Below are 26,996 nucleotides of genomic sequence, written 5' to 3'. Positions count from 1 at the left end.
AGTCTCTCTCACACAACGACAAAAGCATGTTTTAAGAAAAATATACTACCTCAATAGTTATACTCTGAGGATTCAGAGAGTATTTAAATTACTCAAAAGCAAGCACAAAATCCAGAATAATTCGGTTAAGATAACACAGCACTCAAGGCATTTTCAAATTCATCTTTTTAGCCAACCGAGGCTAATCTGCGACAGTTCCTCAACCACAACCAATGCTAGAATAAGCGCCCTCGCTGATCACTTGCATTATCACCTAAATAACAGACGATTAACAGAAATGGGCTGCTTTACAGTTGCCACATTCATATTCTACACAGTCCTTAGCATTGTTGCCCAGGTCGGTCACTTCACAACTAGCAGTCTTAATACCTGCTGTCAACACCTTAAAACCGTACAACTCGTTTCCCACCTCCAGTTTAAAGCCTCCCACACGCCAGAAATCCTTCTTTTCCAGATGTTATTGTCCTCCTGCACTCGGGTCCTGCTCTATACCAATCAGGAAGAGGACCGCACAGCCTGACCAGCTATTTCCAGCCCCACTCCCCAGCACAGGGCGCGCCAGGGTGCGTGCAGTGCACCGCCCACCGTATCCACACCGGATATCACGCAGGGCAGCCGACGCCTCACCTGCCCGGCTCTCTCTGTCCTTCGGGACTGTGGACCCGACGCCACCTGGGGCCCTCTGCGCTAGCAGTAGCGGCCCGCCGAATGCAGGACGACTCCGCTCCGGTCGCTCGCTCGCCGGGTCCACGTGGGGCATACTCCTCGCCTCTTCTCGCCGCGCCCTCGCCCGTCCTCCACTCGCCGCTCATACCGGCAGGGTCGGGACGATCGCCGCGGGCAGAAGCCGCCTACTCCCGAATCGGACGCACACAGCACAGCTATAGCGGCCGCAAGGGCACCCGGCCCGATTCGGAGCGTCGCAGCTCCGCATCAGCTTCCGCCTCGCCAGCTGCCACGGGCGCCAGTATCCCTCGCTGTGCGTCATCACGGCGGAAATAACGTTAGCACCTGCCCGCTCGCACCAGCCTCGCTTTCTCGCTTCCTTCCTTCCGCTCGGCTGTCGTCAGGCAAACAGCGCCGAGACTGAGCGGCGCGTACGCCTTGGCGTCAGAAAGGCGGCCGCGGGCAATGTTGCCGCGGGCAATGTTGCCCCGGCCGTGGCCTGCACAGCTGCGGTGGGATTCACGCGACCCTGCCCCGGAGCCCACAGTGGGTTCACCCCGCGCTCGCGGGCGGCAGCAGTTGGCCTCAAGCGGTGGCAGTTGCTCGTGTTGGTGGTGGCTGAGGGTGCCTGGCTTGGTCTCTAGCTTGGAAGAGACTAAGGCGTGACCTCATTACTGTGTGTAGACACGTAAAGAGCGAGTGTCATGAGGACAGAGCAGGGTCTTCTCGGTGATGTCCAGTAACAGGACAATGGGCAGTGGGTTCGAGCTGGAGCACAAGAGGTTCCACGTGAACATAAGGCAAAAACTCAGATGCAAACATCCAAACTGGCAAAATAAATTCCACTGTTCGTTTCAGATCTTTATTAACCCCCCTGCTATTAATATGCTCAAGATAACAAAAAACATATATATGGACAATTTAACAGCCAGCTGTAATGCTTTTTTATTCCTCTTCATAAATAATATGCAAACAATTAAAAAGCCCACTATAAAAATACATAATTTTTGGTGTGTCTGCTTGTACCAAAACAACAGTAATACATAGTAAAGTTTACTGAGAGCTGTAAATGTTACTGTTGATGCAGAAATGATAGCAATACCCTATTATCAGGCATTATAACATTTCCCCATGCAAAGCAGAACCAAATCTAACGTAGGCAAATTATTTCATTCAATGAAAAAAAAGAGGTTTTTGAATAAATAAAGTATTTGATATGCAGGCTTTCCCAGAATCACAGAATTACTGAGGCTGGAATAGACCTCTGAGATCAAGTCCAGCCTATGACATAACACCACCACAATGACCAGACCATGTCACTAAGTGCTACATCCAATCTTTCCTTAAACACCTTCAGAGACAGTGACTCTACCATCTCCCTGGGCAGTTCATTCCAGTGTCTAATTACCCTTTCCACAAGGAAGTGTTTCCTAACATCCAACCTAAACCTCCCCTAGTGCAGCTTCAGGCCATGCCCTCTGCTCTTGTCACAAGGTGCCTGGGAGAAGAGCCTGACCCCCACCTTACTACAACTTCCCTTCAGGTAGTTGTAGAGTGTGATAAGGTCCCCCCCAAGTCTCCTCTTCCCCAGGCTAAACAATCTCAGCTCCCTCAGCCTCTCCTCATAAGACTTTCCCTCCAGTCCTTTCACCAGTCTCATCACTCTCCTCTGGCCCTGCTTCAGCACCTCAGTAACTTTCTTGAAGTGAGGGGCCCAGAACTGCAGACAGTACTCAAGGTGAGGCCTCACCAGGTGCCATGTACAGGAGCAGAATTACATCCCTCGTACTGCTGGCCACACTATTCCTGACACAAGCCATGATGCCATTGGCCTTCCATGCCACCTGGGCACACTGCTGGCTCATGTTCAGCCAGCTGTCAACCAGCACTCCCAGGTCCCTCTCAGCCAAGCTGCACTCCAGCTGCTTATACCCCAGTCTGCAGCGCTGCATGGGGTTATTGTGGCCAAAGTGTAGGACCCTGCACTTGGCCTTGTTAAACCTTGTACTGTTGGCCTGAGGCCATCGACCCTGCCTGTCCAGGTCTCTCTGAAGTGTCCTCCCACCCTCCAGCAGATCCACACTTACCCCCAACTTGGTGTCATCCACAAATTTACTAACAGTACACTTGATCCCCTCATCCAAGACATCACTACTGATCCCTGGGGAACACCACTGGTTACCAGACACCAACTGGATGCTGCACCATTCACAACCACTCGCTGTGCCTGGTCATCCAGCCAGTTTTTAACCCAGTGAAGGCTGCACTTGTCCAAGCCATGGGCTGCCAGCTTTTCCAGGAGGATGGTGAGGGAGACTGTCAAAAACCTTTGCTGAAGGCTGGTTAGACCACATCCACAGCCCTCCTCTTGTCTACCAGGGAGGTCACCCAGTCATAGAGTGAGATCAGATTGGTTAGGTAGGACCTTCCTTTCCTAAATCCATGTTGGTTGGACCTGATCCCCCAGTTGTCTTGTACATGCTGCTTGATGGCACTCAGGATGGTATGCTCCATAACCTTGTTGGGCACTGAGGTCAGGCTGACAGGCCTGTAGTTCCCCAGATCCTCCTTTCAGCTCTTCTTTGACGAGATGAAATTATTATAGGTATCAAGCCTTCTTAATTAAAAGCCACAAATTATTGAAGAAAACTGAATCTGGGAAAAACTGTTAGGAAACCACAACAGTTACAATACACAACTCAGGTGTTTGTGTTTATAAATACATATACATATATACACAAATGAAAAAAAGACTGTAAAGGGTAAAATTGCTTTCCTTTATGCAAAGGAACCAATCTCTCTGTCCATTCTCAAGTATTACCATTTCCTTTAGCTCCTGCAGGCCCTGTTCATATTGGTTACTGGCTTGTATCTTCTGCAGGAATGAAAAACCAAACCTCCCTGTCCCCATTATCTGTCTCTATGGTAAGGACAGAAGTGGCTTTGTTTCTTAATAAATCCACTTTCTTCAATACAACTGTGTGACTGTGGGATTATAAGACTTTCACAAATATTTTGCTAGATCTGACATACTATTTTAATATTTCTTCAAAATAATCAAACCAATTAATTCTTTTAGGAAACAGAATGGGGTCAAATGTTCTATGTAATAAGGTAAGCATAATTTACCTTACCAGACTTCTTCAAACATTGACCACAATCTTATGCAAGGAGATTTATATGTACTCAGTGGATAAAACATGTATAAACTGTTAAATTCATGTAATACATAACAAATTAGTATTTTCTGAAAATGGAGTGTTTGTGAATGTATTCTGTGCACAGGTTTTTCTGATGAATTGCAAAGGCAATTTTGGCAGGCAAAGCTGCAATCAGCCCTTTAAAGGATTTACAGTGACCAGGTCTGATGCTATTGCATCTTACTTATTAATACTGCCCTTTTTAGCTTTAAGACAGGTTTTGTACCTTCCTCAGTTATGATGTAGATATTCTATTCACCTGGCACAGTATTCCTGTGTGTGTTGGATGGTTTTCCCTTCAGGTATCAGCACTAAGTACAGACAGTGTCTGAACTAAGTACAGCCTGTAGCTGTTTGCTCTACCTATATCTGGAGGTAGGCAATCCAGCAACAGGGAAAGCCAAACAGGGTTTGAAGCACCTATGCAGAGGCCCCAGTTTACATCCTCCCATCCTAGGAAGCCCCAAGTCAATGCAAGTTTAACAACCTGGAGTAAAAACTGCTGGGCCCCGGGAACTGCTTCCTCTGAGATTCATCCTCCCTAGCTAAAGACAGACAAGGGAAAAGTAGTAATAGCTTTAGGGTATCAGAGTAAACATTTAGGCTAGCAATAGAACATCCAGAATTACTTTTGCTTTCTTTGTCATGCAGTTCAATCTTTTTTAAGTTTGACAATACTCAAAAATGACATTTTTTCCCCTAGACATTATTATGTTTTTAATATCTGACTGATGGTGAATTGAGCTGCAATGGGAAATCAAATGTTTACACAATAAACCCATGAATAATTACATAATCATTAATGAGCATTCTCAAAATCGTACTGCTGCCAACTGGTCACTTGGGGGGTGTGTGTGTATGTGTATATATATATATACACACACAAAGGGAAAAAGAGTCACTGGTCCTTCATGTTCTGCAAAGGGGGATGTGATAGTAGCGGTCATCCTCAGTCAGGAGAGAAATCTCATTCCATTCCCTTCGGTATTCATCTGGATAGTTCACTTGAAATTCCTCAGTATTAAACCTATGCAGTCTGTAAACTCTTATCTTTACTTCAAGTAAGTATCCAAGAAGAAACAGTTCAACCTGAAGATGAAAGAAGTCTGTAAGGCATTTATTTCTAGACTTAGAAAACTAAACTGAAAATAATCCAAATCAAGACAAATCATCTAGCTTCAAAACAAGAGACAAGGAATAAAAGGGGCCCTTTTTAAGTGCAGTAACAAAATTTAAAGTGTGAGGGTATTCTCAATGTTCCAACAGTCCTTCCAGTGCTCTGTATGTAGAAGATATTCTGGTCAATGCTTGACACTTTGGAAACGTCCCTCTTTCACCTGTCACAATACCTAACCTGTTCCTAAAGTTACCTCAGAAATCTTAGTGAGTAGCAAGAAGGGATTATCAACTATTAAAAGACAGATATACCTTGGAAAATGGGAAGACTGCCTCCTTGTGATCACTTGCTAGATGAGGGAAATACAATAGTAAAAAGACAAATATTCCTTGTATTTCATGTAAATGAACCTTGAGAACTGGCATTTTCATTAACACTTCTTGCAAAGATTGCTTAATCTGGAAAAATGCTTTGTAAAAGCATTTGTAAAAGCTCATATCCTTGGGCACAGTCAGATGGTGCAGAACTTGTCCAATCGTAATCAAATTGCTCCTGACAATGATTGCAACATGTAACATTTACCCTGATAATTAACATTTATTATAAAAAATGAACTCACTCCTTGGAAAGTAAAACTATTTCCAGAGTGGCAGCGTGCATCTTAGATGTTAGTACCTAACTTCTCACTAAATACGAGGCTGAAAAAGCCCAAACCCTTAACATACAAATGTGAACTGTTAATAGAGCTGTCATTGCTTACTCTTAAAAGATATTAGATCCAACAGGAACCAAAGGGTTAAGAAAAGAGTTTGGTAGATGATAGAAGTGTTGGCATGGTGGAAGAGAGAGCAAGAGCAAAACAAGAGCTTAAATATACATATTGTAAATTCTTTTACGTATCAAAGGCATCATTGTTATAAACTAGGTCTCACTGATAGCCTGCAACATTTCTTTCTGGGCCAGCAAGAAAACTGTCCACCACATTTTACGCTAATATAGAGGGTTTTTTCCTGAAGATAAATTACTCTCTTCAGCCCACTTCCCCACATCCTAAAGAAAAAAAAATAGGCCCACTTTCACAGATGATGTGTGATATATTTATCATGACAGAGATAGAATAAGTTTTGTGATTAATTTTCAATTTATATCATTACCTGGTCTAGGCAAATAGAGTCACCTATGGAGTTCAGATGATTCATCATGAAGCTCAAAGGGTCAGACGAAGAATCCCGAGCAAGGAGAAGGCGAAAAAGGTTGTGTACAGGTTTTCCCCTGTTTTTTATCTGCTCATAGGCTTCAACAACTTCATAGAGCATCAAGAATTTTATGGCCTCATATAGTTTGTATTCCTTGCTCTCATCAGAAAATAGTGTATTACACATGTTTCCTCTTTCTTCACGATCTTTAGTAGCACTTATTTCAGCCCACTGGAAAGCACAGAAGAATATTAATCAAATTATTAAGAATTATATTTAATACAAAAGATCCCAAAAGAGGAACAATTGCCAGTCTACTATACCATTATTGTGGCCAAATGGTGGTGCAAATGAACAGATGGCTCGCTCAGATCTGCAGTAAAATTTGAAGCCTCACACATTTCAGTTTTTGTTTATCTAGCTGAACCTATTTGCTACAGACAACTCTAAGGATCTAGATGCTATTGACAGCCTATGAGAAAGCAACTGGAACTTCCCTATACACAACCCACCCACCACCACTATAAAAAAATCACTGTCTCTCTGAAAGGAGCACAGCTACCAAGAGGACCTCAGAAAGTTATAGAAAGTCTGTGTGGGTCCATCAGACATACACAGTAAGTCGTAAGCAAAGGTTAGCTGTAGGCAATCCAGGAGGCTCCATGACTATAACTTCCCAAGACAAGAAATAGACACCTCTACTCAAGGGGATGAAATACTGGGTCTGTTGGTCTCTACTGGGTCTTATTGCTCTCTACAACTACCTGAAGGGAGGCTGTAGACAGGTGGGGGTCTCTTCTCCCAGGCAACCAGCACCAGAACAAGAGGACACAGTCTCAAGCTGTGCCAGGGGAAGTTTAGGCTTGAGGTGAGGAGAAAGTTCTTCACAGAAAGAGTTGTTGGCCATTGGAATGTGCTGCCCAGGAAGGTGGTGGAGTCACCATCCCTGGAGGTGTTCAAGAGGGGATTGGATGTGGCACTTGAAGCCATGGTTTAGTTAGTCATGAGGTGTTGGGTGACAGGTTGGACTCAATGATCTCTGAGGTCTTTTCCAACCTTACTGATTCTATGATTCTATGAATGCAGGAAAGCTCATCAGGGGTGTCAACACTGGAGGTAGCCTGGGCTGCAGCGATCATGCACTGGTGGAAGTTGCAGTACTAAGGGACACAAATCACTCAAGGAGCATAGTCAGGACCCTGAATTTCAAAAAGCAAAACCCCAGCTCTTCAGGGAGTTAGTCAGTAGGACACTCTGGGAAACAAGTCCTCAGGGACAAGGGCACAGAACAGAGCTGGCAGATCTTTTATGTTCCATAGAATGCAAGAAACCTAGATTCTCCTAGAAGCTCTGATAAGACGTATGGAGGTCAGGGAGGTGATCAAAGACAGCCAACATGGCTTCATTAAGGGCAAATCCCACATCCCTGTGGACAAGGACAACCTGTGGAGGTAATCTATCTGTACTTCTGCAAGGCCTCTGACATAGTGCCCCACAACATCCTGCTTGCCAAGTTGGAGAGATATGGATTTGATGGGTGGACTGTTCAGTGGGTAAGGAATTGGCTGGATGGTCAGATCCAGAGGATAGCAGTCAACAGCCAGATGGAGACTGGTGACAAGTTGTGTCCCTCAGGGGTCTGTATTGGGACCAGTACTGTTTAATATTTTTATCAATGATAGAGACTGCAGAATTGATTGCACCACCAGTAAGTTTGTAGATGACACAAAGCTGAGTGGTGCAGTTAATATGGTAGAGGGAGGCTTTGGGGCTACTGCAAAAGGGCCAAAGGGAGGATCTATCTACAAAAAGGACTGAAATGAACAAGAAGAATTCAATTCTGTATCAAAAACAGTGTGTCCAGCAGGAATATGGAAGTGATCATGACCTTGTACTTGTCCCTGATGAGGCCATAGTTTGAGTATTCACCACTGAATGCACCACTGAAAAAGAAAGACATTGAGGTCCCTGATAATGTCCAGAGAAGGGCAACAAGGCTGGTGAGAGTTTTGGAGGGCATGTTGTATGAGGATGGCTGAGGGAACTGGAGTTGTTCAGTCTGGAGAGAAGGCTAAGGGGAGATCTTACTGGTTTCTACAACCACCTGAAAGGAGGTTGTAGTGAGGCCAGTGTTGGTCTCTTCTCCCAAGTAACTAAGCAACGGGACAAGAGGAAATGGACTTCAGTTGTGCCAGGGGAGGTTTAGATTGGATATTATGGAAACCTTCTTTACTGAAAAAGTGGTGAGGTGTTGGAACAGGCTGCCCAGGGACATGGTGGAGTTTCCATCTCTGGAGGTGTTCAAGAAGTGTGTATATGTGGCACTTCAGGATACAGTTTAGTGGTCATGGTAGTTGGGTTATGGTTGGACTCGCTGATCTTAAAGGTCATTTCCAACCTTAATGATTCTATGACTCTACTAAAACTCCCAAGTTTCAAATATGTAAATAAGAGTTATACTCCTGATTGGAAATGCAGGTAATTTGGCTATGCTAATCAAATGGGGCAGTGAGGCTGCTAGGTCTTTGTAATCAAGGATTTCAATAATTTACAGAAAGAAATTATAGTAACACTGGATAAACATAGTTTGAAAAGAAAATTAACTGCTCATTTGCTCCCTCCCATCTGGGGAGGGAATCCAGAAGGATCTCACACAGCACGTTGTTACTTTTCATTGAAATGACTTGCTACAGAAGGAGCCACTTGATGGCAAGGGTAAGTAGCCATACAATAAAAGCTGTGAGGAGGACAGCCTCCCTTATTTGCAGGGGGACCTTCAAGTACTTAGCCTAGTGTGTCCTCAAAAGCTGGATTCCCCTGCAGGAGAGATAATGGACTTCCCAGCAGCTCAGCACTCAGAACCTGAGAGGGATGCTGACTGCCAGAGAAATATGAAACCAGGAACAGTTCTATAACTCTTGTCTTAACTCATTTCTCAGTGGTTTTTCTCACCCAACCGTTTCCTCAATACTCACATTTGCCTTTAGTGCCTCCATACATTTGCGCAGTTTACCAAAGGCATTGGGACCTGTGTATCTTTCTGGCCCAAAACTGTATTGCTGAATCCAGTTGCAACCTTGAGAATACAAAAGCTTTTCAGGGAGCTGAAGGGAGAAAATAAAAAAGCAAATCATAACTTTAAGAAGAAATAGAAGATACAGTTATATAAACCTGTCTACACACATTGTATTTTACAATGTGTTTCTATCCTCTGGTTGTACAGTTCAAACAAACAAACAAAAACCAAAAAGTAAGCCTCAAAATAAAAAAGGAGGCTCCATTTGACTGCCTTCTAAACCAGGGTCAGGCAGAAAAGAAAACATGCTCTCAGCAAAATACATAGCCCACACTCTGGAAAAGCCACACACATCCACATTCAATGAGGGATTCAGGATTAAAGGCACCTTCAGGTCTGCACCACACAGGCAGCAGCCACAGCTCCCCACCTTCTTGCTGCTGCCTCCTGCTGGAGCTCCTGGAGCCCAGAGTAGCATTCCTGCTGCTCCAGCAGCACACTCAGCAACTTTCAAGGGAGCCACTGGACTTTGGACAGATGTTTACAACAATCTAAATATCCTTCTGCATTAAGGGAGTGACATATCGGGTGGCAGTAACATTTGTCCATCTGCCTTTTTTGGTTTTGATTCAAACATTTTACCATTTAGATTCCTGTTTACATTCACATGCTTAGATGAGGGGCACTTTTTCAATTGTGTAGCACAAAGAGTTTGAAAAACTCTTTGAATTCTGACAATAATTCCACTTTACTTGCATAGCAGAGCCATCAGTTTCACATTGCACAAAGCTTCTTTCCACGGTGCAAGGTGACTTGTTCATTTAGGAAATTAATCTTACCTTCAATATATCTCTCTCCTTCATCCATGATGGAAAAGGAATGCCTTGACTGAATATCTGAAAAAGGACTGCTCTTAGTACACTGTAGTTGTCCTTCCTGACTTGTTGCAGGTATTTGATGTGACATCTCCAAAACAATTCTTCATATGCCTAAAGAGACCAAAAAAACTTCAGCAATAAAAATTCCTAATCTTCGACAAAACCCATGTTGATTGCAGTCAAATTCTCCTAGAATGGCTCAGGTTGGAAGGGACCCCAGAGATCATCTACTCCAACCCCCTGCCATGGGCAGGGACACCTCTCAACTGGACTCGGCATCCACTACTTCTTACTTTGGTCTGGCTATGACAGTAAGCTTACTCAATTCAACCTGATGGGGGAGCTTCATGCTGCTTCAGCAAGCTCAGGTGGCTTGGAGTATGTTCCTTTGGGATGGCCTGCTCTATCAGCTCACCTTCTTGGTGAACCACATCCAAGAGAAGACAAGATAGCACAAAAGAGACTTGTGTAGCTTGAATAAGGTGAGAAAAAGGGAGAGACAAGACAATCAAAGGACTGCCCCAGGCTAACTGCAAGCAAGTTAGCCTGGTTCAGGATTTCATGAGACCTCATCCTTAAATATGCTCCTTACTGTGATAATTTCTACCTAATATAACCAGACATCCACTGGCTCCTCTATCAGCTCTGATCATCTAGAAGGCTCATGAATTTTTCTGAAAGGACTGTTGTCCAGTATGCATTTGCAATTTTATTAAGCATTTTCCTATCTTTTTTCAATTGTTCCTCCAAAACACTTTTGGCCTTGTGTGTTGTTCTGGATACTTTTGACATTGCTGTGTTCCAGCATTTATCATGGCAAAGTTGGATCCTTTCTCTGTTCATCATTTGGACACAACTGCAGCTTTTTGGAAAGTATCTTCTTTCTTGTAACTCCTCTATGCTGCCATTTAGCCTCATCAGCTTCCTTTTGTCCCTTCTTAAGTCCTTGGTATATATGTGTTCTGTGATTCCAACGCCAGGACCTAAATCTATACATGTCAAATATGCTGACCATGAATACTCAAGACTCTTAGCTGTCTTTTAGCTTCTTTTCAGTGTCCTTCCTTGTTTTGATATAGTTTCCCTTCCTGAAGGTAGATACAATTGTAATTATTTTCTCCTTGTTCTTCTTGCAAGGATGTTAGATACAAGTGCCTGCTGTCTCCTGCTCCAGAGGATAACAGAAATGAGAAGGCAACATTTTGAGGCAAGTCCTGCGCACTACTCAGGACCAAGGCAAGAATCCCAGTCTCTCTGAAAGCTGATCCGTGAAACAGCCACTGAGCACCACATTGAAGTTCAACCCCATGGCTGCTGACAATGCAGATGGCTAGTTGGTGTCTCTCACAACAGCATCTCCTGCCCAGTTGGTGTCTTTCATTTCTACTGCACTTCCTGACCCCAGTGCCTCTTCGATCTCTCTCAGCATATTATGGAAACTGTTCCCACCATCATCAGATAATCTGGTGCTAAATTCATCCTATGCTGGTCTGAAATTCCACATCATAAGGACACTAGAATGTAATGTCACAGTTAGTTAGCTGACTACTCTACCATCAGCATAGCTACTTTAGTGGTAAGTTTTATGAGAAAAGTAAAGATTCAGCCTGTGGTCTTTGAGCCTCCTTGCTAACTAAGGCTTAACATAGGTGAAAGAGAGCTATAAAATACATGTACCTGAAGGCCCATCTTTACCAAAACTTCAAATTCAAGTACTTGTCAGAGTCCTTTGCAGGGCACCACTATTCCCATCATGTCCCTTGCCATGCTGTCTCTGTTAATTGTCACCAATATATAGCTGCCAACAGCTCACAGCACATGCAGTAACACATCTTCTGTGGGAAGTACAGATGCCACTTCTGTTGATCAGGTGTAAGCAGGTACCCACAATGTACACAGCTGAAAAACATACTAGTGACCTAACAGCAAGGAGTATGTTGAGCAATAGTGAACCATGAATTTAGGAGGTCCTCAGCTCAGGAGTTCAGCTACCCATGACCCAAAGCCACCAAAAAAGCCTTTAAAGCTTTAACGTGGAAAGAAGTAAAAACCATAGAAAAAAAGACCCCAAAAAAGCACACTCGAAAAGGCAGCACTGAGGATCAGCTGATGTTCTCAAGTAGCAGAGGCTGCCACCTCCCCATGCAGCCCAGGGCTGTCTCCAGCCACCCTTCAGTGGCTGACTGGGGTGCTGAGGACCACATGAGGACATTAAGTGCGAGATCAGTTACTTGTTAGTCCTAGCTACTGTGGTATGAGACAACAGAAATTGCTGGATGTAGCTAGCCCATGTGTGCCCTGCTTGCAGCACCTTGCATATGGGAAGATGGCAGAGCAGAGAGTGCTGGGACACAGAGCTGGAGCAGATGGATGCTGTGCAAAGGCAGGTGGTGGCCACTATCAAGCCGATCAGCTCCACACCCACTGACTACTTTCTAACCTGGCACAGATCAGAGGTGATCTCCTGCCCTGTCTGTCCCCAGCTGTAGCTGACGCAGCTAGACAGGGCCTCAGCAGCTGCTGGGGAGGCTGCCAAGCACTGGCTGCTGTGATATGGACCTTCAGAGCTTGGAAGAGAAACACGTGTGTTTCATTTATTCTTGGAATGAGAGGTTTTACACTAAATCAAAGGCTGGCCAAAAGACAGCACCTGAACCCAAGTTGTTTTGGCTATAGCACTGGGGATGACTTTTCCTGTTAAATCTGTTGTGTAGGTCACTGGTGCTACAGGGGGGAATTCAGAGAAGAAGCAAGACTAAAATCTGATCCAATTTTGATCTGCTGTACTGTGCTCTTTACTTAGACCATGTTCATGCTGTCCCTTTTGCTTTCCATTTGACCAGCTGGTACAGCAGGCTCAGGGAGGTGTGACAGATGCTTGCACTGGCAGTGCTATTCTGCTCCCAGGTACATTTTTCCCATCCTCATGGGGAGATTGAAATTTAATTCTTACCTCCCTCATGTGCTTGGCCTGCTTTGTTTCTTCTTTCCATTCTCTTGCGCTATAACCAAGTAGATCAACTTCTGTCAGCACACTGAGATTCCCTAAATTGAGATTAATTCACAGATTAGTTACCTTCTGCTGTCCTATATCCTAAAGGTAGTTGCAGGGTTGGGGTGGGGTGGTAGGAATTAATGAGTATGGAAGGACAACAAAAAAGATTACTTCTGAGTTTTCTCTGAAGGTAGTTGCTCCACCTGAAATCCAAATGATAAAACAAGGGTCAAAGAGGAGCAATCAAAGGTAAATATTTACTGAGACAAGGAACAGCATGGAAGATTAAAGTCTGGATAATAAAAACCTACCATTTCACTAGCTGTGCTAAAAAGCAGTACAGCCTTCTGCAATAGCAAAAAACAACAATGAGGAAAGACATGCTTAGCATTAGCTTCACTTTCACTTTTTCCCACACAAGACACAAGAATTGCTTGGTGGCTGTTGTCCAGGACCACACCTCATGCTTTCCTAAAACAGGATAAAAAGAGAGAGAGAAAAAAAAATCTTACCACTGTTTTATACTACTTGTTTCTCTTTGTTTTCTTGCAAAAAGAAAAATCATCCAAGTACCACATTGCTCCACACAAAACATGAATGTAAAAGGCAAGCATGTTTTTATATATATTTACATTATACCTTATATACATTTTTTTTCCCTCTGCACACAGTCTACTTTTCTAAGCTTTCCTCCACAGGGTCAAGGCAATGGATACACCGTTACAATGGAGTCACACTTTGCCACTAAATCCAAGTTTTAAAGACCAGGGATTCCTGGAAATTGTAGTCTATAGACCATATAAAGCAATATTAGCAAAGCATCATGGAACTGCCTAGGGGATTAACAGAACGTTCCTGCCTCAATTTGGGTAAGTTTAGGGTGGATTTAAAACTCCAGAGAAAGATCAGGAGATCATCACAAAGTTGGGGCGCTTTCAATCTTCTTCACAGACATTTATCAGGGTATGTTTCTGTCACTCTCTTGGCCCTAGCTTTGAGAGGGCCTGGAGACTGAATAGTTGAAAAAGCCAGTATCTGTTCCCTAAGTGAGAAATTCATCCTCCAGCTGAAATCTGAGTATAGGAAATTCCCATTGTCTGTGATCAACAGTTGCTCTATTAACTTACTTATTGATTTAATACAAAACTTTAAGAGAATTCAACTTACTATAAAGGAATCCCCAGAGAAGGCTGAAAAGGTCCTTCTCCAGAGAGTCCACAAAGGGCATTAATTATTCAGCATAGCTTTATGTCAGCTGAACATTTGCACCTTCTGGCTTTAACAGGAAAGCTAAGAGTGGCTTAAGGTTTTCCAAGAAGTTACGCTTGTATACTGTGGACAATTATGCAGTTGAAGAGTTACATATGAATCACAACCTTGGCAACATGATAAACAGCTACACCTAAACTTTTACAAGCACTGTTGCATATATATTTAGCTTTTCCAGTATTCTTTTGTTTGAAGAAGTTTTATTACAGGATATACAAATTGTCATATACAAATTGTCTGGAGTCCAGACCCATAACTCAGCTCTCCCATGAGCAAAAGGCAGGTTAAGAGCAGTAAATGAAAAGGTGTTAATAAACATGACAGAGGTAATCAGAGAAGCTTTTGGGGTGCTAGCTCCCATTTACACAAAATCTGTATGCTGTGAACATACAAGATAACAGATGGGTCTTCTGCCAGCTTCTACTCGTAGGCAGCACTAATGTATCCACAGTTGGCACAACCAGGGGTTACACCGCACACGCCGCGTAGGAAAAGCCAAGAGATGCATTCACACATAACCAAAAAGAAACACCTATTAGTGATGCCAAGTAGCAGGCAGCTCAAAGGTTTGAAAATAGCATCGCTCACGGAAGCACCGCGACACTCCCATTTACAGCACACACACGGCTGATGGACACCAACAGGCACATTCTCAGTAAGCACTCAGACTGCTACCTAGAGAACAACAACGGGGAATTAGTAACATGACAGTCCTGGCAGAACCAAGCCACCTCCGTTTATCCTCTCTCTTTTTTAGAGCAAAGACATCAGCATTGATAAAACCTCAGCAGACTGTAAATAACTGAACCTTCTGCTAACTAGAATGGACCCTGAACACTTATGAATTAGGTTCAGCCCATGGATCAGTGAGTATTTTGGATTTACACTGTCATACTGTTGTATGAAAACTAATGACAAGTCAAATGAAATTTATTAACAGCAATATACAGTGTATCAAAAGAAGGATGCAGCAGACGTTCACTTTATAGTGAATGCATGACCCTTCTGTTGATTTTGAACAAACTGAGTCTAGAAAAAGTGAGAGCCTGTCCATCTGTTACAATTACAAACTTTGCTTTATGAAGTACTAGAAATAGATGTGAACACACAATTTCTTCCTTACCCCCTTTTACAGGGAAATGAATGAGAAGGCTGTATCAACTTTTAAGCTGAATCAAGTAATCTTCTGAAAAAGCTTTTGATGGTATTATTCCTGAAAAAAGACTACTGGAGTCCATCAAACCCCCTCTCAAGGCATATGACCAACGGTTCTTCAAGGAGTGCTGGGAAGCAGTGACTGATTTCAATCAAAACCACAAAGTGATGACAGCAAACACTGCTCATCCATTTCTGCTTAATATGGGAGATTTACAAGTAGGTATTTTTCCCTAACAAAAAGCGTAACAGGAGATGGGAAAACCTGCAAACAAGTGATTTTGAGTATCTTTGTTACACTTGTATTACAGCATACCCTAGACTGTATATTTTCCCTCCAGTCATGGGAAAGCTGAGATGCAAACAGCACTTTGTTGTCCAGTTACTACTTTCAGTGCTTATGCCACACTTAGAAATGGAATTACTTTTTTTTTTCAGTCACGCAACTGACATGTAGAAGTGGCAGTTGAATCACAATGTGCTGATGGTAAAAATACATGATGAACAAGACATGAATTAAAGAAGAGGACATCTTAAAATAGACCTTTCCACCACCTCCCTCCCTCTTCCAAAATCCTTCAGAAATCGAAGAGCAATTAAATGAATAACACACTGCTGGTGGGAGTAAATTACCCACAGACTTTTATACCCAATCCATAGCCATAATGAATACTGTTCCCCAGAAGACAGTGACAACCCATTAATGCTGTGAGCAACTGCTATGCTTACATCTTTTTGAAGACATACTGCAAGCATTAGTGAGGACAGGAGGCCTGAGTCTTCTTCCACACAGGGAAAGAGAGCCCTGAGATTTCTAACACAGATCCCATCTGGACGAGCAGATGTTGAACAGCAGTGAAGTAGGATCCGATAGCAATGTTTATCTTAGTGTACATAGTACACTATGGAGTTTTTTTCATGCCACATCAACTTCCTGCTGGTGTCAAACCCTAAGCTTTTACCCTCCACCCCTAAAGCCAGCAGGAGAGACAGACACAGGAAAAAAAAGTAATCTAAAAAGACCAGGAAAAAAGATGAGTAAGACACCTGCGATATCTGCTTCTTTCACAAGTCACTCAAGAAGGGTCTCTGAAGGATTAGCTCCACATTTGACTCCTTCACAACTCTTTTGGAGGCTGCCACCTTAAATGTGTAACTGATGAAATATGAAATCTTTGGAACTATCTAGAAGCACTGTACAGAGCAGTGGAGCACAATCCAATATTCCAGTTGGTCCAATGGCACATTTACCCTTTTAAATTTTTCTGCCCTTGTTGTAACAAGGCCACCAGGAAGATAACAGAGTGTCTTCCAAAATAAAAAGCTGACTGCATGACTTCTTTTCAGAACATTCCTCTTCACAGTCTTTATGGTACTGAAAGCAGAACACAGTACTTGCTACCATAAAGTGGCCAAGCCTTCCCATCATATAACACTGTGTTCCTAGTTCCTGAAGAGCAGCTATCCCCTCCTTCAAAGTCAGAGACAGAATTTGGGATCCCTCTGTTCCAACCCGTCTGCTGCCCACCCATACCCCTCCTTCTCTTAGATCTAGAGGAAGAGAGATTCCTTAACCAAGAGATGCGAGGCCTGGCATGAGGGTCCAAGTCTGCCTGCATTCAGTGCGTGCCTGCAAAGCTCTCTTCACAGCTGCACATCACTTTTTTCCAGACTATGTAGTATCAGCACTGAGTCCCTATTTTAAGGGAGAACAAGTGAACTTACCCTTACAGAGTAGGGGTTCCTGTGACACTCGCACACATGCACATATACACACATGCACGTACACCTCAACTGACTGAACCAGGAGGGAGAGTGACAAAAAAGCTCTAAATTTCACAAATTCAGTAACTACAATAGATTATGCCCCATAATAGCTTAGAAGATAGAACTATGCCTTTTCAAGTAGTGCCAAGTGATTACAAATACTTTGATTTCCCTATCATCACCACACTGAAAAAAATTAAGGCCTACTGAAAACAGACCAAGGCAGCCAAGCCAAACAGGTATGTGGGAAGCACTGTTTAATTCAATAGCTACTTAACTATGAAAAACTTCCTTTACAGAGCAAAGCAACATCATCTTATGTTAAGCAAAGCTTCTTCACCTGTTCTAACATAACAACTAGAGGTAAGGACCTCTTCTTGGTGTAACAGAAGCATTTACACACAATCATGGCAATCATCAGTGACTAGTCGAAAGTTCAACCATGTCTGCTGATCAGATATCAACTTCTACTCCAGAAAATAGCAAAACAAAATCCCAGCCCCAAACCATAACTACAATCACATAGGAGGATGTAATAGTTTCAGTAGTAGTGACAGCCATCACTTGCAAGAAAGGCTTTACTTACACAGCTGTCCTGTGTAGAAGTCTCAAGTAGTCTCTCAGATCTTGTCCTCTTTCTACAAAGATCCTTCAGGAAAAGTAATGTAGAAAGGCTGGCAGCCTTCTTTAGACTCTCTGATCACCAATGGGACCCAAACTGCTGCTGATATGTATCTATCCAGTTCCTGCTCTGTAGGAATAACCATAATGTGTTCTTGTGTGGTTATCTACAATATATCCTATCGAAGTCACCCTTACAAAACCAATTTCATCTGTATAATCAAGATAGTAACACATACCTTAGCCTGCACATACCATTTCCATCTCTCCAAATGCCTACAAGAACAAAAGGAAAGTTCAGTTCTTGAGCTTCTGCATAATTCAGCTTCCTTTTTATAAGGCAGAGGGTGACTCATCCCGGACCTTCAGATTAATAAAGCTCAAGTACACTTCCATTTATGTAAGAAAAAACATGAGAGAAACCTTCAAAGATTTTTCAGTCCAGAACAAGATGTGAAAACCAAGTGTCTCTTCAAAGATCTCATTCCTGAGTGAAAAACAATGAAAAAAATAAAATCATCTCCTTTTAAAGAATTCTGAAATTCCTCCTACTGTGATGGTTTATTTTATTTATGTGGGGGAAAAAATTCCATCCTCATTCAGAATTCATTTAATGCCTGTACACTTCAAAAAGACCTTATGTAAATACACTGTATCTCTTATTTGAAGGAAGCCCACTCTTAAGGATTACACCAGCTGCTGAACTGCATGTTGAATTGTCCCTAATGCTGCTCACATTTGCTTCTGGTTTATCTGTTTGGAAATACAACTCTCAAAATGCCTTTTAGAATTTATTTCTTCTCTCTGTTGAATCCAGACTGATCATCTTACACTTAAGATTAGCTGACAGGCTAGGCAGTATAAATACCTTGGGGTTTTCTGTCAATTTGTCTAGATAAGCTTTTGTTATGGGAAAGAATGTCAAAGCCTTACTTAACAGTAAGAATTATTTTGCTCCTTTTTTTTTTTAATTCCCATTTGCTAGATGGCACAAGACTTGAAGTACAGCCTAACCCTCTAATGTCAGGCAGTCCTTAGGCACTAGAGAGGCCTAGTGATAGCACAGGCAGTATCCTTCCAGGTCTTTCCAGACACAGATCCAGCAGGCTGCAACAGCAGCTGTCCCCTCCCCCTGGCTCCCCAGCACGGGAAGCACCCCCAGCCTAGCCCAAATACACACCTGACCCCCTGGCATCACAGGCATCAGGGTCACTGCCACCCCAGAAAAGCAGAACCTTCTTGAGCCTGGTGCCCATTACTCCAAAGGAAGGGACTGGTGGGCTTGGCAACTCCTGCACTACCCACAGCTGTGGCCACCATGCTGACCCTGGACAAGGTATGCAAGTGTCAAAGCAGAGGAGCCCCCCAGCTGCACATGAGAAGGGGTGACAGACACCTGGATTGAGGAAGAAGGAAAAACTGTGTGGTAAAGACCTAAATATGAGTAGCACAGAGGAAACCAAGCTGCTTATCAGACTCTTCCAGCAGTGCCTCTGGGATAAAACAAATGGTTCATGAAAAGGGGATTCAAGAACCCAGAATATTGTGTGGAAGCTGGATATCAAGCTCTTCTTGAGGGGCTGGCACTTGGCAGAAACACATCTTACTTTCACTTGTAAAATAAGAAAATGAAATACGGAGTGCTGGACAGTTTGTAACCTTAGAAGCCAGCAGTGTCATTCATAAAGATCTACAATGATATATTTTTAAGGCCTCAGCCTTTGTTAAGCATGTCACAGTTGAAATTTGTGTGCAGGAAGTGACATGGAATGAAACCAGAGCTGCAGAACAGTGAACATGTCTACAGGCTGCTCTCAGACAAACACGGCAGGCACACACACTGCACAGAGTTGCACTCAGAGCAAAATTGAGGGAAACCAGACTCTGTCACACAGACAGACCTTGAACAAGTGTAAGTTTGCAAAAGACTGATTTTGCACAACCTCAGCAATTAAAAACCTGTCAGCATTTCCCCAGTGGCAGCTGACCTGCAGACAGCAACAATCACCTCAGTGTACCATGAGGCTTCTTCACTGCAGACATGTTAAGACAGTCTTGGTAACAGTCAAAGCCACATGCACACCACATTACATCTAAGCACTAGTTTGATGCCAGGTACACATTTCCCACTTCCATAGCACCACTCACTCAATATGACCCTGCCACCCTGGAAACATAAATGTTAAACACAAAAAATTTGGACGATCTCAGCAGCATATTATGGACAAGGAATCTGAGGTGAGGCCTTGCCCAAGACCACATGCAGAGATAGTGACTGGACTACAGACTGAGCATATGCAACCACATCATCCCCTATTTTTTGCCATCCATCTTAACATAATGTGACTCAAACAGCACAACACAACTCTGCTGCAGTCCACATCCCTCTCCTCAGAGAAATGTGCTGCCCAAACATTTCTTTCAATAAAGAAGCTGCCTTGTTACTCATAACCCTCTGCATGAGTACATGATGTAAGTGGCACCTGTCCCTGCCAAAGACATGGGGACAGGACCTAGAGACACATCTTCTGTCAAGGAGTTTCCAGCATCACCACACAGGTTACAGAGAAATCCTAAATACTGGGGTCTGGAGCCTGAGGATGCCAAGAATGTACAGTATCAGACCTCCACAATAATAAGAAACTACAAAATAAGGCTGAAATTAAAAGTGGCTGACCTCAGAATTTCTCAGAAAATTTATGATACAGTCTGCAGTCATTTTTGGACTATTTCAGATTTATTTTAGATTGAATGCTAGGAACAGGTTCTTTACTATGAGGTGGGTGGAACAGGTTGGAACTGGAACATGAGGAACTGGAACAGGTTGCCCAGGGAGGTAGTTGGGGCCCTACTCCTGGAGATACTCAAAAGTGAGGCCTGACAGGGCTCTGGGCAGCCTGATCTATTTGAGGATGCCCCTGCTTACTGCAGAGGGGGTTGGACTAGATGACCTTTGGGGGCCCCTTCCAAGCCAGCCCATTCTATGATCTACAGTAACACAACATGTGTGAAGCCACATGAAGCAGACAGTAGCAACCTTATCTCCTTTTTTTTGTTGTTGTTTCTTTTCCTCACTTTTGCTCTGGCAGCATTGACATGATTTACACCACCAAGCAACAGCTCAGCCATGATGTTATATATTTCATGGGGAAAACCCCCAAACTTTCCATCAGACCAAACTTTGTAAAATACAAACTGAATATTCTCTGTCACCTCAGAACTGGTATGAGATCCCTAGCTACAAGCTCCACTCTTAAAACTGTCACTGACCACTTTTTACAATTTTACAAGGCTGTGGCTGAAGTTCTGACAATTTTCTATCATGAAACACTGGCATTTTAGTTTGTAACTAGCTGCATCTTTCTGGAAGGCACAACATTGTCATGTTTGATCCCCAGCACTTCAACCATGCACAGAGGAACCAGTGCTTGCCATGCTAGGAATTCCAGCAAAGTTCCCTGTTACTGCTACACACCATCACCACACCAGCTGTATCAGCCCAGGAATTGCAGAATGAATGCAGTGTGGCAACCATTCCCAGATTTCCTCACAGCAGAAAACACATCCTGAAGCAATTCAGATACCAACTCAGGTTAGTGTTAAAAGAGTATGATTATCTCCTTCAGAAGTCAGAGTACCTAAATAAAAATCTAATTAAGATTAGACAAATATGGCCTGATGATAATTTAAAACAAAAAAGTTTCACAGCCTACAACAAGAGAAAATTCAGAAGCTCCTTAAAGTAAGCTTTAAGTAATTCTAATCACACCCACAAATGTAGTTATGCAAATGTAATGAAAGCAGCATAATTACAAAGTATTCTGATTCCTAAGCAACAGATCTTCCCTTATGTTTTTGAAACAACTGAATTATAACTATACTCATCTGCCCCCTATGCGTTTTGGCACAGACTCCCACTGTTCAGCTGCAGAGAGTCAGGAGGTAGAGCATATACTTCTTCCTGAAATCTCAAACTCATTTGCCTGGGTCAATGCAAGGTCAATCATTCTCAGATATTAAGCTTAAGAAAAACTACAGGTAGCAATGAAAACCCTTTTAATGTCTTTTTTAATATGCATGCAAGATAGGAAACTAAGAAACAAGGTAGACAGAAAGCCCTGATGCTGAAACAGAAAGTCCACACCATCTAGTCAGACAGCCTGATCCAAAAAGTTAAACTTAAGTTCCAACAGCAAAAAAACCCTCAGAACCACAAAAATCAAATATTTTTTTCAGAATTCCAAATCCAAATGGCAATACTTATCTGTAAAAGCACATATTGAATATGCTGACCAGTATTTTAATGCTGCTTTTGCCCTTGAAAATCAATTCTAGAAGCCTTCACTGAGTAGACTTTCATACAGATATGCCAAACTGCTGCTTTTCCTCTTACCTTCCTCATGGCCCCTGTAATCTCTAATTAAATTATTTGTCCAATAGTGAAGAAAATTCTTGAAGGAACATCAGTGACTACCAAGAAGTTTTTTGAGCCTTAAAACCAAAATGGCTCGTATCTACCCAATTCACACACTTTCCCTCTTTGTTCCATCACCAGCACACACTGGAGTGGGCCAAAGGACGGGAGTAAGAATAACTGTCTTTGCACAAAATGGCAATAGAGCCATTAGCACCACGCTAGCTTAGGACTCACCAGACACCAGAGAAATCTGATTCTTTCTCCACTGCATAAAATGAAATTATAAACTGAGCACAATTTGTCCAGCTCCTCCAATGCACACCAGTAGGAAAGGCACTGCATAATGAGAGCTGGATCACTAAACATCAAATCAGAACCAAATCCTAAAATGTACAGCAGAAAACCAAGCTAACAGAGCAAAGTATCTTCAGTCTAAAAGACCACTTGACAGTGGCTTAAGAGATAATACTGTGAACAAAAGCAAGTGGCAAGCAAATTTCAAAGACTGCATGTCCATCTTCCCAAATCATGTTCTGGTTTCTGATCCCTTTTCCTAAACCTTCACCTTTTGGACAGGAATAGAAACTAGCCTGCAATATTTAATATAGTATTCCACACACTTTAGAAACAACCAACCAACCCCAAAACCACCCCAACCCCGCTCCCAACAAACAAAACCCACCCAGCCAAACAAACCAACCCGCAAAACGAAACCCCCCAAAGCCAATTTTCACCCCCCGTCCCCGAACAGCCGATGTGAAGGCGGCACCCTTCGCCGCTCCAGACCGATCTGTAGCTAGGGCAGAGCAAGCTCTGCTCTCAACGCACCTCGGATCCAAATGGAATCAAACCCCACCTCTAATCTATAAAACTCCTCCCAGAGTCGGCTGGTCTCTCCCCGAAAACACCCCCACAGCCGCTGTGGACCGCTTAGCCGTGTGTGTCTGTAAGCACAGCAGCAAGAAATGAACACAACTGCTGTCTGCGAACGCAGCGATCGCACCGTGCCTCACCCGCTCCACCGCTTTTCCCTGCGCCTGCCCGGGGCTGAAACCCCGGCTACAAAGGCAACGTCGGCACCACCCGGGGCGGGGATGTCGCGGCCTGCCCCAAGACGTGCCCCGCTCCTTTTCGGCTCCGTACTGCCAGGCGCAAAGTGCGGAGGCCCCAGGCTTCCTGGGCGACTCCAGAAACCGAGTGGTGTCGCACATAGCGTGGTGCCATGTACCCGCAGCTTTGCCATTCTTTAGATGCCGTTTGTGCTTTGATGTAACACACTGTTATATTTTATAGCAGCAGTTCCTTTACCAGAAACCAACATTGTCATCATCTGTCAGTAATCTAACCATGAAACGGAAACACAGCTTAGTGACTTCAAAAAAGTAACGTACAAAAATACTTGGGAGTTGTCGATACCACAGACTAATTCACTAACAAGATGAAGTGCATTCATCCAGAATGAAGTTCACCCTTGCCAGCTACCCTCCCTCACAACAGGTTTTTAGAGGTGATTTGTCCCAGTTGTATGTAGATAATTTGCACAAACCAGTGTAATTTTTCTTCTGGTTACACATTAAAGGACAATTTTCGCCCATCTCTCTAGTGAGGGAAAAACTCCGCAGGAAAAAACAGAAGAAACTTGTAATGGTCTGAGCAATCGGCGCAGTCTTAAATGTGAGTTACAAGCAATTTCCTCCATTACAGAGCTAGGGCAAATGTACAGGGTGTTTTTTGTTTTGCTTTCCCCAAACTATCATAAAATATTTAAATGGATGAAGATAGAAAAATCAGCACTATTCATGAAACAGTGCATATTCGTCCTGTCTGGCACAAATATCAGTTCTTCTGTTCATCTCAGTTAATCTGGGCAAGGAACAAAAGGGATAGAACCTGTTATATTTGTGTGCCAAGCACTCACTCAGGTACACTCACAGAAAGCCATGAACACACTTATCCAGGTAAAAGAAAATCTAGGCTTAAAATCCCTCTAAAACCAGCCAAAGTAAATAGTTAACTTAAGTGGCCTGAAGCTGTCTGTTGTGAAGCACTGTGTGCTACTCTAAAAAAAACAATCCATTTTGAAAAAGAAAAGTTTTCCCAAGTGCCATCTCTGTGGTCTTCAGCATCATCAGCTGGTACTTTCCTTTTGGACCTGTAGTTTGTGATTTAACATAGCAGGCACAGCCAAGACAGATGCTCTTTGGCTATGGCTTGCACAGCATCCACCTGTGAAGGCTCCGAGCTACCTGGTATTTCTTTCTAAGCCATGTCTTGTCTGCAGCTACCACATGTTTCAGCTTCCCTTTCCAGCTTCCTTCTTGCCTTGGCCAGACCAGTGTTGATGCTGCCTGATGGTTTAATGTTCCAGCCAAACCCAAATTTGCCTCTTTCTCCCCTCCTTAACCTGTGTTAAGATCTCAGGGTTTAATAGGTGATTTGTTTGTGCTGACAGCCCTGAAAGTTAATATTTATTTGGTTGCTGACTCTGTAGAGACCAGAGATGAAACATGCATAGAGTCCTTCCCACTTCCTGGTTCTCATCTCTATTCTCAAGGCATTTATTCAGCACTTCAGTGCAATCTAGAGAACAACCTAGGCTCCTCTAATGTGTCCTCTTGCTGGGGATAAGCCCTGAGTCAATCAGTCAGCCTGAGATCACTTACTTGAAACCTCCTGAGGTATTTTTTAACTAACATTGTCCATATGTCTTTTCTTCCCCCTTCAGCTCTTTCTGGACCTCTTCCCTGAGATACATACAAAGAGCTCTCTACTACCTTTTCCCATTTATGGCTTTCAGCAGGAAAACGTTGTCTCTCCTCCTTGCAAGTTACTGAGATGGGGTGGCTTCTACCTGCTTCCATCCTCTGCAAGCCCTTCTTTGGCCTTTGGCAGACAGTTCTGCTGAGACTGTAGGCAGGTAGCACACAGATCTCCTGCACTCTGTTTTGGACTGCTCTGGGTATAACATTCCTGTTAACTGAATAGGAGTTAAGATAATCCTAAGGAGAGCAAGCAAGGTCTAGGTCTGAGCTGGGATCAACTGCACAAAGAGGAACAGCAGCTAACTAAAAGGCAGATTTTGTTACAGACTGTGCAGAAGTTGAAATGTGCTGCTACAAGGGTTCAGAAAGCTTCAGAAAACACGAACTTCCCCAAAATCTCTAGGAAAACAAGAAGGCCTTACTTAGAGCGTGCATTCAAATGTTTCTGCTGAAGTACTGCCTCCCCTGCTTTGCCTCTGAGTAGGCAGCAGTTTGTGGAGAAAAGGGGAGAGCTCCAAAGTGCTCAGACTGGAGCAACACGTTTGATTCTTGTCCTCCAGATAATTTGCACATTTGAGATACTCACACCTCCAGGATTTTCTGCAGATCACAGCACCTTAAGGTGCAGGCATAATTTTGACTATCTCTGTCCACTTGTACCCACATGAGACTCCACAGCAGCAAAAGCATATACTGAAAGCTGTGCTGCTAAATAAGTGTGGATATTTAATAACAGTCACTGTTCAAACCCACAAATCATCAGCAGAAGCAACTACTGTGTTCTTGCGCCCCTCTGAAGGTGAGCAGCACAATTACAAACACAGCTCAAAGAAGGTAAACAATTTAAAAGCAGGACAAAAATGGTGTGCTGAGACAAAGGCAACAGATCCAACCCAGTAAAAGTAGGAAACCTGAGTGCAGAAGACTGGTGAGAGCTTCACCCTTCATTTTTTTCAGGTCCTTTATTAATAGTCAAGAACCCATTTCCCTGTTTATCACCATTTATTAGTATGACCAAGGTCAGGTGTAGTCAAATGCATAGATTAAAGTAGTGCCCACGCACCTGTGATCTGCAGCACAGGAGCTTCCTATAGCTGAACAGCAGCTTAGTGAGATGATAAAATTTAGAGCACAGCTCTACAAACTTACCAACACTTCTCTTTGAGTGGTTAGTTCTGCTTTTTTTTTCTTGTTCAGTGAACTGCTCTTTGTTCTTACTTGCCTTTCTGTCATGTTTCCTCTGCATCTCCTCTCCAGAGTATCTCCTTTCCAGAGTATCTCCTCTGCTGGATTTCTCTCTCTTAACTTCTTTAGCTGGGGATTGAAAATGAGTCTTTACAGCTCCACTTGTCTTCAAAGATCAACAAGCTGTGAAAGGATCTGGCTTCCTGTTTCATTTCCGTTGAAGCTTTCAAAGTGGCACAGGCTATGTGTGCTTCTCCATATCCAAGCCACAAGAGGAAAAAAAAAATCAAGCATAACTCAGTTATTTATAAATGTCACATTGCTACCTCCATCCACATCTCCCAAATTGTTTGAGGGCTGGAGATTGCAGGCTGGTTTTCAAACTGTGATGTACTCTGTCTTACTGGTAGTCCCTCAGGGAATCGGAGCCTCTTCTTTTTGACTCCAATGTCATGTTTGATTGCTGAGTGTGTAACATTACTTATCATGTGCTTTCTGTAGAAACACTCTGATCTGAAGAGGAAACAGGTTGTCTACACAAGCAGCTCTTCACTATTAAGATACAGTCTGTGCTATGTAAAAGCAAAGTCAACAAAGTTGGTGAGGGGTTTGGAACACAAGCCCTGTGAGGAGAGACTGAGGGAGCTGGTTGCTTAGCCTGGAGAAGAGGAGGCTCAGGGGAGACCTTATTGCTCTCTACAACTACCTGAAGGGAGGCTGTAGACAGGCAGAGGTTGTTCGCTTCTCCCAGG

General features: G+C 43.3%; 1 protein-coding gene across 6 annotated transcripts; it reads right to left on the bottom strand.

The window, feature by feature from the left end:
* Positions 1-4,740: 4,740 nt before the first annotated feature.
* Positions 4,741-26,392, bottom strand: OTULINL (OTU deubiquitinase with linear linkage specificity like). 6 transcript variants are annotated; one of them, XM_054164183.1, is made up of 9 exons: positions 18,120-18,348; positions 17,846-18,010; positions 13,380-13,539; positions 13,240-13,271; positions 13,027-13,118; positions 10,035-10,184; positions 9,155-9,283; positions 6,138-6,410; positions 4,741-4,955 (listed from the first exon to the last, which is right to left on the bottom strand). In XM_054164183.1, exons 3-9 carry the CDS (start codon positions 13,457-13,459, stop codon positions 4,776-4,778), a joined length of 936 nt encoding a protein of 311 aa, XP_054020158.1. In that variant the 5' UTR covers positions 13,460-13,539; positions 17,846-18,010; positions 18,120-18,348; the 3' UTR covers positions 4,741-4,775. The 6 variants fall into 6 exon arrangements, with proteins under 6 accessions (XP_054020158.1, XP_054020157.1, XP_054020161.1 ...); XM_054164182.1 differs by lacking the exons at positions 17,846-18,010; positions 18,120-18,348 and adding an exon at positions 26,209-26,392; XM_054164186.1 differs by lacking the exons at positions 17,846-18,010; positions 18,120-18,348 and adding an exon at positions 23,154-23,172.
* Between the last annotated feature and the right edge of the window lie 604 nt (positions 26,393-26,996).

Source organism: Dryobates pubescens, chromosome 9 (assembly GCF_014839835.1).
Source record: "Dryobates pubescens isolate bDryPub1 chromosome 9, bDryPub1.pri, whole genome shotgun sequence".
Lineage (NCBI taxonomy): Eukaryota > Metazoa > Chordata > Aves > Piciformes > Picidae > Dryobates > Dryobates pubescens.
This window is presented reverse-complemented; position numbering and strand designations above follow the sequence as displayed.